We start from the raw sequence: 12,410 nt of genomic DNA, 5'->3' as shown, positions 1-12,410 counted from the left end.
GATTCCCTCGGTCAACCTAGTTTTACTACCATTTTGAACATATTTTTTCTGAATGCTACAAGATTCCTTGTGGCTTCCTCAATACTTGGCACCTTCCCAGCATGGGGCGTTTGGGATTTTTGTGGATTTCTCATGTTGAATTCAGATGTTTGTTTTTCGTTTTTTCTTGGTTTCTGGAGACCTATTACATCTTTTTTTTTTTTTTTTTTCTCAAATGTTGGGAGCCAAGGAGTTCCTTTTTGATTCCAGCAGCTCAGCTGTTTTTTTTTTTTTTTTTTTTGCTTTATTTGTTGCCACAAGTCTATTGCTACATAGGGGTTGTCTGGACTGAGGGTTTCCTACTAACCCATATGCAATCTCTCTGAGTGGTTGACTCATTTGTCATGCTTAGAAGGCTATGCTGCCAATCATGGCTGTTGTGCTTCGCAGTTTCCAGTGGGGACTTCGGAGCCCAATCTGTGGACAAAAATCTCTCTCGATGCTAGTCTCAAGGCCTGGGGGACCCACAACGTCAGCTAGGACGAGGGTTCAGGTTTCAGGATCAAAGTGTTCTGTCTGTGGCTATGCATGTTTAAGCTTCTCTTCGGGGATGCAGCAGTGGTCTGTCATTGATACAGCTGTTTTATTGTTCTCATCTGTCGGAGCAGCAAGATCAGTTGCCTGCTGATGGATGGGATTGCTATCCTCATAGGTTAGGCGGGCAATTGCTTTGAGGGACTGTGGGGCCTCCCTTGTGGGCTGGAAAATCTCCTCTTTTTGTCTTTTAGTGGATGGAGAGGCACAGTGCCTGGATCTTGGTTCCGGTTTGGTTTCATAGTCTTTGTTGTGGAGTCATTCCTTACTTTTCTCAAATTTGTAGTTCTTACCTTCCGTGTCCAACAGCCGTGGCCTGTCTAGCTCGTTTGTCTTCTGGTTTGTTTCTGGTGAGGCAGCAGACAGTGGCAATTTTCTCCGGAAGTGATGGTTGAGGGACTTCTTGGCACTGCTCTACTTCTTTGGTTGCTGTCAGAGATCAGTGTGATGCCCATGGGGTTGTCCAATGCTGTTCTGCGGTGCCACAGATACTTGATTTATTTTTTGCTGCAGAGTGGGTTAGACTGGTGGATAGCCTTTGCTTTTCTTTTGGTCAGGTGGCGACGCTGGCTTCATTCGGGATACCCTTGGGGGAGGCCCTTTGTGAGTCTTTCAGATGTTGAGGTCCCTGAACAGTATTGGTCTCTTACGTCTTCTGAGTGGTCCTTTGTTTGCTCCTTGTGATTTCAGGCTTAAATTTTTTTGCTCTGCTTCATCCCTTTCTCTTCCTTCTCTTTCTCTAGTGGACCTTACTCAGCAGATGGTATTTTTTTGTTGTTGGGGGTGTCTTTTCTTTCACCAAAAGATCTTGTTGTCCTTTCGTATTTACTACTACTACTACTTAACATTTCTAAAGCACTACTAGGGTTACGCAGCGCTGTACAATTTAACATAGAGGGACAGTCCCTGCTCAATGAGCTTACAATCTAAAAGACAAGTGAACAGTCAGTCCGAAAGGGGCCGTCAAATTGGGGCAGTCTGGATTTACTGAACGGTAAGAGTTAGGTGCCGAACGCAGCATTGAAGAGGTGGGCTTTAAGCAAAGACTTGAAGTATTTCTAGTCTATGGTCCTTATTTCTCTATGCTTAGCCAGGGGTTCGTAGGACCACTGTTCCTCAAGTAAATAGGCTGTGCGGACAGTGTGATAGCTGTCTCTGTGTGATATGTAGAGCGTGTGGAGGCCTAGATGTGTCTCAAGTGACCCTTGTTTGGTGACTTGAATGGTCTCTTGGTTCTGTCTTTTGGAGATTTTTTTCTTTCTACTTGTTTTATGAGAGGGCAGGCCTCAACTTAGACGGAATGTTCTCTGGTGGGTATTCCAGGCATCTTTTGCTATTGTTGCATAGATGTCCAGGTGTGCCGAGATTCTGTTTTCGGTCAGGGTAATCTTGCAGTGGTTCTGTTTCGGTCCCTCCCGTGAATTATTGCTCTGGTACTTCCCATTAGTCATTCTGGCCTGGTCCAGAGGGACAGTAAGGAAGGTCCTACCTGCTAATTTGCTTTCTTTTAATCCCTCCGGACCAGCTCAGATCCCTCTATATACGTTATCAGATTTGTTTGTTTCAGTCGCTATGCGGTGCTGTTCAGTTTGGTGGCTTTGTGGTTGTTATTTCCATTCACTCTTGTCTGTGTGGAGCGCTATTTGGATTTTAAAAAAATGCAGAGACCAATTACACAACTGGTATTACAAGTTTGCACATTGCTGACTTAGTTCGGTGTAGTTGAACTATTCGACAGTTGCCAGCAGGGTCTCTTAGGTGGCTGTGTGAATCGACTGGCGCACAGATGTCTGGTTTCTGTCCTTTTTGCTTTGATACGTGAATACTGAGGCTTTCAGGGGACTGAGCAGGGGGTCTTATTGGCTGACTCAAAATCAGTGTTCTCAGTCTCCACCTGCTGGTAGGCGTGCATAACCCATCAGTCATTTTGGGCCGGTGTGGAGGGACTAAAGGAAAGCAAATTAGCAGGTAGGACCTAATTTCTCCTTATGCTGTAAACCATCCTATAGAGCAATATAATAATCAAATTGAGTCAAGATCAATGCCTGTAATAAGACCTGAAAATCCTCCTGGAAAAATGAAGACTTCATAGTTCTTAATTGACGTAACTTTTAAAACCTTTCTGCTTAGATTATTAACCTGATTTTTCATAGTCCAACTCTTGAAGAAATATCAAAAGGAAGTTGCTCACCTGATTTTGATTTTATAGGCTTAAGAATATCTGAAACGGAGGTACCAAAATACAACAATTTAATTTTGGTCGTATATAACGAAATAGACAAATGCAAAGTGATGCACATGGGCAGGAATAATCTGAATCGTAGTTACCTGATGCTAGGGTTCACCTTGAGGATCATCACCTAAGAAAAATATCTAGGTGTCGATGTAGACAATGTGCTGAAATCTTTTGCCCAGTGTGTGTAGGATGCTAGGAATTATTAGGAAAGGGATGGTTAATAAGACCAAGAATATTATAATGCTTCTGTATCGCTTCATGGTTCGACCTCACCTTAAGTATTACATTCAGTTCTAATCACTGTATCTCAAAAAAGGATATAGCGGAATTATAAAAGGTTCAAAGAAGAGCAACCAAAATTAGAAAGGGGATGGAACTCCTCTCGTATGATAGGCTAAAGAGGTTAGGGCTCTTAGGTTGGAAAAGAGATGGCTGAGGGGGAGATATGATTGAGGTCTACAAAATCCTGAGTGGTGTAGAACGAGTAGAAGTAAATTGAATTTTTACGTGTTCCGAAAGTACAAAGACTAGGGGACACTCAGTTACATGGAAATACTTTTAAAAGAAATGGGAGAAAATATTTTTTCTCTCGGCGAATAGTTAAGCTCTGGAACTCTTTGCCAGATGATTTAGTAACAATGGTTAGCAAATTTGGGTTAGAAAAGGTTTGGACAAATTCCTGGAGGAAAAGTCTGCTAATGAGATAGACAATTACACGTTGGGTGAAGAAAAAGTTTCTCTGATTTGTTTTAAATTTACTACACTGTAGTTTCATCGCATGCCCCCTAGTCCTAGTATTTTTGGAAAGTGTGAACAGACGCTTCACATCCACCTGTGGAGTGGAACAGGTGGATGTGAAGCGTCTGTTCACACTTTCCAAAAATACTAGGACTAGGGAGCATGCGATGAAACTACAGTGTAGTAAATTTAAAACAAATCAGAGAGAATTTTTCTTCACCCAACGTGTAATTAAACTCGAATTCGTTGCCGGAGAAAGTGGTGAAGGCAGTTAGCTTAGCAGAGTTTAAAAAGGGGTTGGACGGTTTCCTAAAGGACAAGTCCATAAACCGCTACTAAACGGACTTGGAAAACTCCAAAATTCCAGGAATAACATGTATAGAATGTTTGTACGTTTGGGAAGCTTGCCAGGTGCCCTTGGCCTGGATTGGCCGCTGTCTTGGACAGGATGCTGGGCTCGATGGACCCTTGGTCTTTTCCCAGTATGGCATTACTTATGTACTTATTCAATATTTTATATACCTCTATCGTGTCTCCCCTCAGCCGTCTCTTCAAGCTGAAAAGCCCTAGCCTCCTCAGTCTTTCTTCATAGGGAAGTCGTCCCATCCCCGCTATCATTTTAGTTGCCCTTCGCTGCACCTTTTCCAATTTCACTATATCTTTCTTGAGATGTGGCGACCAGAATTGAACACAGTACTCAAGGTGCGATCGCACCATGGAGCGATACAACGGCATTATAACATCCTCACACCTGTTTTCCATACCTTTCCTAATAATACCCAACATTCTATTCGCTTTCCTAGCTGCAGCAGCACACTGAGCAGAAGGTTTCAGTGTATTATCGACGACGACACTCAGATCCCTTTCTTGGTCCATAACTTCTAATGGGTTTCTTAAAGTCAGGTTCGTGAGGGCGAGGATCCAAGATGGCCGCTTAGAGAGCTGTTGTACCAGACGTGCTCAACTTGCTCTTTCAGAACGCTGCGAGAGGGCTTTGATTCCCTATCACTATGGGGAAAAGGAGAGGGAAAACTCGGGTTAATCCCTCAACTCCGAGTGGAACCCACCTTCTACAGCAGCAGACGCTTGAGCAATTTGGTGTGGTCTCTGGCCCGAGTCAAACATCTTCCCCTGCTATCGGAGCCGGAACTAATGAGCTGGCAGACAGTGTAGACGGGGTTTCTTTCAGCCCTATCATGCGCACGGCTCCCCCGCAACCAAGAGGGTTGGAAGCTGGAGAAAGTCCTGTGTCACAGCTTTCCACAGAGGAGCTGAGAGAGCAGGGAGGGAGCCTCTCTTCAGCAGTGTTAACATCGAGGGCTGAACTGGTGGAAGAGCAGACTGTGAGTACACTGAGGCAAATTGCTAATGCCCCCCCTCTGGCTTTTCAAGTGGAATGTGTTAAAAAACCTGCCCTGGTGACATTAGAGTCACTTTGGGATTAAAATGCAGCTTTGCATTCCTCTTTACAACAACAAACAATAAAGAACTCAGCTGAAATTAAGTTATCTCAAGTTGCCCTCCAGCAAGCACAGACAACTAATCAACATACTTCTAAAATAGAACAATTGGGAGAGAAAATGCAATCTTTGGAAGTTATCAGTCAAACCTCAATTAGGGATAAAAATTATATGTTACGAAGTTTAGAATATCTTTAAAATAAATCAAGAAAACTTAATTTGAGATTCATGAACTTTCCAAGATCTCCCTTAATTTCCCCGATTGATATGGTGAAAAAATATCTGATTGAGGTATTAGGAATGCCAAGTGATTCCTTACCTCCTATTGTTCGGGTACAATATCTACAAAATAAATCAAATTCAGAGACTCTCCAACCGAACAGAGGAGAAGCGATGAACTTGACATCATTTCTTGAATCATCTTTGGAAGTAATTTCTCAGAGGTTGACTGCTTTGGTTGTTTTTGCTTTAGAAATGGACCGCGACGCAGTCTTAAGACTTTCATTTAGACATTTAGAATCTACTTTTTTTGGATCTAAAATAAGAATATTTCCTGATATGGCTAGAGAGACCCAAAAAAGTCGTAGTGTTTTTTTAGCACTACGTCAGAGGACTCTGGCACTTGGAGCAAATTATATGTTAAAATTTCCTTGTATATGCAGAGTATCATATGAAGCCAAATTATTTCAGTTTTTTGATCCTAAACAGTTAAGAGGAGTTTTTAGTTTCAAAAGAGGATGTGAATGTAGTAGTAGGATTACCAGACCATACTGTATATGCTTAGGGAAGGTTTACTTGGTAACAACAACACCACTGTAAAAACTTTGTCCTTTTTTTTTTTTTCCCCTTTCCTGTTCTCTTCTTGGATCCTATTACTGTATATTTCTGGTCGAAAGTAGAGTGTAAACATTTCAATTGTAATAGATATTAGAGATATTGTAAATTTTCTCATATTGTAATCTTCTCTTGTGAGTTGTTAAATTTGGATGAAAATTATAAATAAAATATTTTAAAAAGTCAGGTTTGTTGGATGCCTCTAATTTTTGGCATCTGAAAATCATTTGCAATGAATATGAAGAGTTGAGTTTGCTGTGTAGCTGAGCTCAGGAATTGGTAATAGATTAGTAATCCTCAATTAAATAGAACTTAACCACAAAGTACTTTGTTAGAAGAAAAGCATTTCTTAATCCAATTGTGTTTGTGTTAACAGCAGAAGAACCTTGAAGGATATGTGGGGTTTGCAAATCTTCCTAATCAAGTATACAGAAAGTCAGTGAAGAGGGGCTTCGAGTTCACACTGATGGTAGTAGGTAAGCTATACTTTAAATATATAGAGATTGATTTTTATGGTAGAATTTGGATGGTGGTATAATTTTGAATTAACTTCATTTTGTTTACTTATGCGTATCTGGGTTAGTAACTGCAGGTAGAATATTTATAGGTGCCTGTGCTTGAAGGGAGCCTGCGTAGGGGCCCAGATATGAATCGAGTTACTGTGACTCGAAGCTGCTGTCTGCCAGCTCAAAAGAGGATGTTGGAGACAAAGTGCAAAAGAACATATACAAATTGATACTTTAAAAAACAATTTCTAGAAAATGAGCAAAATTTTAAAAACTGATTTAAAAGATAGGCAAGAAAAAATGTAAAAGCAGTAAAGTTCAAAAAAGATGAAGCATAAGCATCCTGGGTAAAAGCCCCTCCCACCCCTCAGAAAAAAATCTGAAAACATAAACCACAAAACAAAAAAAAAAACCAATATAAGACCAAAAAAAGTTACAAAGAAAAACTTTTGTACAGACTTCTAATGTTGGTATCCTAGTTTTCTAAATATTTTCCCTTCGTTGTTAATAGTTCATAGTCTATTCTAGGGCAGGATTTAACTCTTTGGACCCTAGGCTAATGAGCACATTGGTCCCCTCATTATAATACAAAATGCATTTTAAAACTTAGACAATTATAGGCTATGTAGCTCACTGCAAAAGAAAATTAAGAAAGAGGTAGCACCAGGTAAGACGTGCTACTTGCTTCTCTTGTTAATGAGAAAACAATGCACAAGGGATAGAGAAGTTCGGATCTCTATGAGCAACTCTGGTCCTTCCCCCCCCCCCCCATATCCCCGGTTCTTTTTCTTTTGCGAGCAACTGACATACCGTGACAAAATTTGGTGTTAGGAGCCATAGAATTAGCCCATTGAAAGGACTCTTCTTAAATATTTGGGTCTTGGTCATATGCCTAGTTTGCTTGTGCTTTAATCCTGCCCTGGTCTTTTGCTGGAGGTAAGACTTGGGCATACTGTAACGTTCTCTAGATTAATCTCTCTATATAAAATGCACCTCCAACGTTCTAATGAAGCCTCCACAAGTCCCAACGTTCTAAATCCATGGTGGTGTAGATCAAAATTTGCCCACGAGTGTTTGCCCCACCCTCGCGTCAAATGTGATGATGTCAAGGGTGGAGCAATGGCACTCAACCAATCGCATCGCTACGCCCTCAACATCATCACGTTTGACGCGAGGGCGGGCCAGACATCGATCTACACCAATGCACAAACGTTGGAAATTTTGGAGGTTTCAAAAGAATGCTGGAGGTGCATTTTAAATAGAGAGAAGAGAGATGAGGAAAACCGATAGGTGGCTGAAGGGGGGGCAGGGGAGAGAGCACAATCGCTTGGTGGATGCAAAGGAGAAAGATGGGGGGGCAGGGGCACAGCACAATCGCTGGGTGGCTGCAAGGGGGGCAGGGAAGAGAGCAGATTCGCTTGGTGGGGGCAGGGGAGGACAGAATCGCTGGGGGAGGGGGCCAGGGGACAGACCAGAATCGTTGGGTGACTGAAGAGGGGGGCAAGGGAAACAGCAGAATCGATGGGTGGCTGTAGGGGGGGGCAGGGAAGAGAACAGATTCGCTGGGTGACTGGGGGGGGGGGGGGCAGGAGAGAGAGCAGAATCGCTGGGTCGCTGCAGGAAGGCCAGTGAAGAGGGAACAGATTCACTGGGTGGCTGGAAGGGGGGCAGGGGGGAGAGCAGAATCCCTGGAAGGATGGAGGGCGGCAGTGGAGAGAGGAGAATCGCTCCATGGCTCAAGGGGGGGCAGGGGATACAGGAGAATCGCAGGGTGGCTGAAGGGGGGTAAGGGAAACAGCAGAATCGATGGATGGCTGTAGTGGGGGCAGGGAAGAGAACAAATGCTGGGTGACTGGGGAGGGCAGGAACGCTGGGTGGCAGCAGGGGGAGACAGCAGAAATGCTGGGGACTGAAGGGGGGGCAGGGGAGAGAGCAGAATCGCAGGGTTGAATGCAAGAGTTCTAAAAATAGACAACAAAAATTTAACTCACCCATTGTCATTCTACCAAATTACTAACCCAGATAGGCTTTGGAAAATGTAGACAAAAATGCTCTGCAATAAACCCTAACAAATTCCTGTAACTCCAGCAGGTAGGTAAAAATAGAACAGCCCTCTTGATGGCTCAAGTGTTTTCCAAGGTTACTTAAGAAGCATCCTGCTCCTATGTAGGTCACCATTTCATGTCTTGTAATGAAGTCAAGAGGAAGAGGCACCGCCAGAGGAGCAGGGACGGATTGAGAGTACTCTGGGCCGTCAGGCACTTTCTAGCGCCGCCCCCCCCCCCCCCCCCCCCCCATGCTGCTGCTGCCGCCCCTTACGAGACTGGACATCTAAATGGTAGATGACGTTTAACGTGAGCAAGTGCAAAGTGATGCATGTGGGAAAGAGGAACCTGAATTATAGCTACATAATCAAGGTTCCACGTTGGTCACCAACCTGGAAATGGATCTAGAGGTCGTCATTGATACATTGAAATTTTCTGCTCAGTGTGCGGCAGCTAAGAAAGCAAATAGAATGTTAGGTATTAGAAAAGGAATGGAAAACAAAAATGAGGATGTTATACTGCCTTATCGCTCCATGGTGTGGCCACACCTCGAATATTGTGTTCAGTTCTGGTTGCCGCATCTCTAAAAAGGTATAGTGGAATTAGAAAAGGTGCAGAGAAGGGCGATGAAAATGATAAAGGGGATGGGAAGATTTCCCTATGAGGAAAGGCTGAATAGGGCTCTTCAGCTTGGAAAAAAGACGGCTGTGGGGAGACAAGATAGAAGTCTATAAAATGAGTGGAGTGGAACGGGTAGATGTGAATCATTTGTTTACTCTTTCCAAAAATACTAGGACTATGGGATATGTGATGAAGCTACACTCAATGTTTAATTAAACTCTTGAATTCATTGCCAAAGAAAGTAGTAAAAGCAGTTAACAGAGTTTAAAAAATGTTTGGATGGCTTCCTAAAGGAAAAGTCCATAGACCATTATTAAAACGGACTTGGGGAAAATTCACTACTTATTTCTAGGATAAGCAGCATAAGATATATTGTACTTTTTTGGGATCTTGCCAAGTACATGTGTCCTGGATTGACCACTGTTAGAAACAGGATGCTGGGCTTGGTGGACCTTTGGTCTGTCCCAATATGACAATACTTACGTATTTATGTAACTGCAGAGCTCTCATAGTCTGAAATTGTGAAAACGTTGACCCTGACTAGCAGAGATCAATTATGCATAACATATAGATAACTTATAAAGGGATGTGAATATGAATTATGGCTGTCAGGAACTCTGGAATATGAGGCAGCAGCTAACAGAGGGTCCTAGGTACTGTCCTTGCGAGTCTCAGCTTACGGGTGACGTTCCAAAGGGCAGAAAAGATTCATAAAGCTTTTATAGGGATTCATAAAGCTTTTTCACCCGTGACGGTTCTGATTGGATCTGGCTTTAGGTAGGCTATAGCATAAACATTCCTTTCTCAGGATGCCACTTATGGAATAGTTTTGAAATTGCTTCACTACTATAGTGTTATAGAGGCCTTGCTGTCTTCAGGATCCCCAGGCTTGCACAGATGTCAACTTTGTGGAAGAAAAAACATTAAGTCAAATTGTCAAATTCTTTAGTCAAACACTATCACTATTTTCACATTTCCAGCTATTGTTTTGTCAGGTGCAAAGAGGATTCAACTGATTCAAAACGTGTAACATTTCTACAAACTCCTGGGGGTGATGTTTCTAAATGGAATAGTTTTGTGCATCAACCTAGACCTCAGAACTTTCACAGCTTTGTACACTATCACAGTATACTAGCGACTGAATTATTAATCATTGATCTTAAAAAAAAAAAATTCCTTCGAATGGGTAGTGCCCATTGATCAGCAGGTGGAGAGAGAGAAATACTGATGTACTGGAGCTGCACAATACCCCTATAGTGCATAATACATAATTCTATATTCTCTATTTCCAACAGATAGAGTACGGTGTTCTTTGCAGCTCCTGGGCTTGTTTACTGAGGCCCAGTCCTGGGCCAGTTGGCTTCCAATAGAGCAGGTGGAGGAAATTTTGAGCCAGCTTTGGCTCCTTCAGGAGGTTACCCAGAATCTGGGTCCCTTCCTCCCCCCCCCCCCCCCCCCCCCCCCCGCCATCCTTCCTTCCAGGGCCGCCGAGTGACTGGGCCGGGCCTAGGACAAGGCCGCCCCTGGCCCCCCCCCCCCCCCCCCCCCGAGGTGGCCGCCACTCTCCTCTGTCCGCCACCGGGCCGGACCCCTGCACTATATGTAGATCCTTCAAGAGGTAGTGTCGATTTAGGTTCTACACCTTTTCTGATGTTTTGGTGCCACCTCAGTAAGGCCAAAACACAATCTCTCCACTGCAAAACACTATACACAAACTTGTGCAAAAACCCACTCATAACCTTACCAAACCATAACAGCACTAATTCCAAGGACAGGATGAGCTACAACCTTATGCGTGGAAAGGCAGTGCTATAATTACACCGGGATCTAAAACACCAGTACACAACCTAGTGAAACAAAACGAAGAAAGGGCTGCAAATACTACACGCTAGCAGAATACTGCACCTTGATCACACATGAAAAACACATGACAACAAATATGACGCAAGGAACTAGAAATAAAAAAAAAAATATGAAGGCAAAATACTGAACTGGAAAGTTACCTCAAGAAGTCACTCACCATGCTGCAATACTAGAACAATGGAAACTTACATGAAAAATATCACAGATGCACATTTCCAAAAGCTGACACATTCCAATTAATAAATTCTGAATAAAATATTTTTTTCTACCTTTGTTGTCTGATCATTTAGTTTTTCTATTCGCTTTGGTCCCAGTGTCTTCTGTTTTATGCAGTGTCTTCTTTCCATTTGATATTTTTTTCTCTCACCATGTCCACCATCCTCCTGTGACCTTATGTGTCCTGTCTAGCATCTGTAGCCCTGTCCTTATCCTTCCTCCGGTTTCAGCATCTGCCCTCAGTGTTCCGATCCAGCCCTTAAATTCAGCAATTTTTCCTCCATCCATATCCAGCATTTCTTCACTCCCCTCCCCTCCATCCATGTGCATCTACTTCCTCTGTCTTCCCTCCCCTTCATCCATGTCCAGCATTTCTCCTCTCTTCCTTCCCCTCCATTCATGTGCATCTCCTTCCTTCCATCCTTGTCCAACATTTCTCCTTTAACTGCCCTCCACTCCATCTATGTGCATGTGCATCTCCTTCCTGACTTCCCTCCCCTCCATCCATCCATGTCCAGCAACTCTCCATTCTCCCATGGCCTCTCCTCCATCCACCCATATCCAGTAAATTTCCTCTCCCCTTCCCCCTCCATTCATCCATCCATGTTCAGCAATTCTCTCTCCTCTGCCCTCCCCTCCTCTCCTGTCCATTGATCTCTTTGCCCCCTCCCCTCCTCTCCTGTCCATCGATCTCTTCGCCCCCTCCCCTCCTCTTCTAGCCAGCGATCTCTTAGTTCTCTCCCCCTTGCCCTGCCCTCTCCTCCTGCCCAGCGATCTCTTCTCTCTCCCCCCTGCCCTCCCCTTCTCTCCTCTCCCCCCTCCCCTTCTCTCCTCTCCTCTCTCCCCCTCCCCCTCCTCTTCTCTCCCCTCCCCTCCTCCATGTCCAGCGATCTCTTCTCTATCCCCCCTGCCCTTTCCTCCTCTCCATGTCCAGCGATCTCCTCACCCCCTGCCCTCCCATCCATTGTCCAGAGATTCTCCCTGCCCTCCTCGCTCGCGCGCGCGTTTAACCGTTTTACTTTTCTTCATCCGTCGCCGGCAGAGCTGCCATTCATTCTCAAAGGCAGCTCCGCTCCCCTCTGCCACGTCCATCTGGTCCTATGTTACGTAAACAGGAAGTGCATCAGTGAGGGCCGGATAGACGCGGCAGAGGGGAGCGGAGCTGCCTGTGAGAATGAATGGCAGCGCTGCCGGCGACGGATGAAGAAAAGAATGCTGCATGCAAGGGACATGCGGCGCCGGGCCCCCCTGTCCCCCTCTCTCAGCGGCACTGTTTCCTTCCCTGGCAATTTCCAAGAATCTAAGAATTTTATTTAAA

General features: G+C 44.1%; 1 protein-coding gene across 6 annotated transcripts in view; it reads left to right on the top strand.

Moving 5' to 3' along the window:
* The window catches only part of SEPTIN7 (septin 7), a 266,068-nt gene that overhangs the window by 55,579 nt on the left and 198,079 nt on the right, over positions 1-12,410 (top strand). For 3 of the 6 annotated variants that reach the window (XM_030204206.1, XM_030204233.1, XM_030204188.1), the window contains exon 3: positions 6,218-6,317. In XM_030204206.1, coding sequence (XP_030060066.1) covers positions 6,218-6,317 — 100 coding nt within the window. Of the gene's footprint in view, positions 1-1,719; positions 1,725-6,217; positions 6,318-12,410 lie in introns of all 6 variants that reach the window. The other 3 variants (XM_030204223.1, XM_030204215.1, XM_030204198.1) reach the window with 2 other exon arrangements.

The sequence above is a fragment of the Microcaecilia unicolor genome, chromosome 1 (genome assembly GCF_901765095.1).
Source record: "Microcaecilia unicolor chromosome 1, aMicUni1.1, whole genome shotgun sequence".
Taxonomy (NCBI): Eukaryota; Metazoa; Chordata; class Amphibia; order Gymnophiona; family Siphonopidae; genus Microcaecilia; species Microcaecilia unicolor.
Note: the sequence above shows the minus strand (reverse complement) of the source record. Positions and strands in the feature narration are given on the sequence as shown.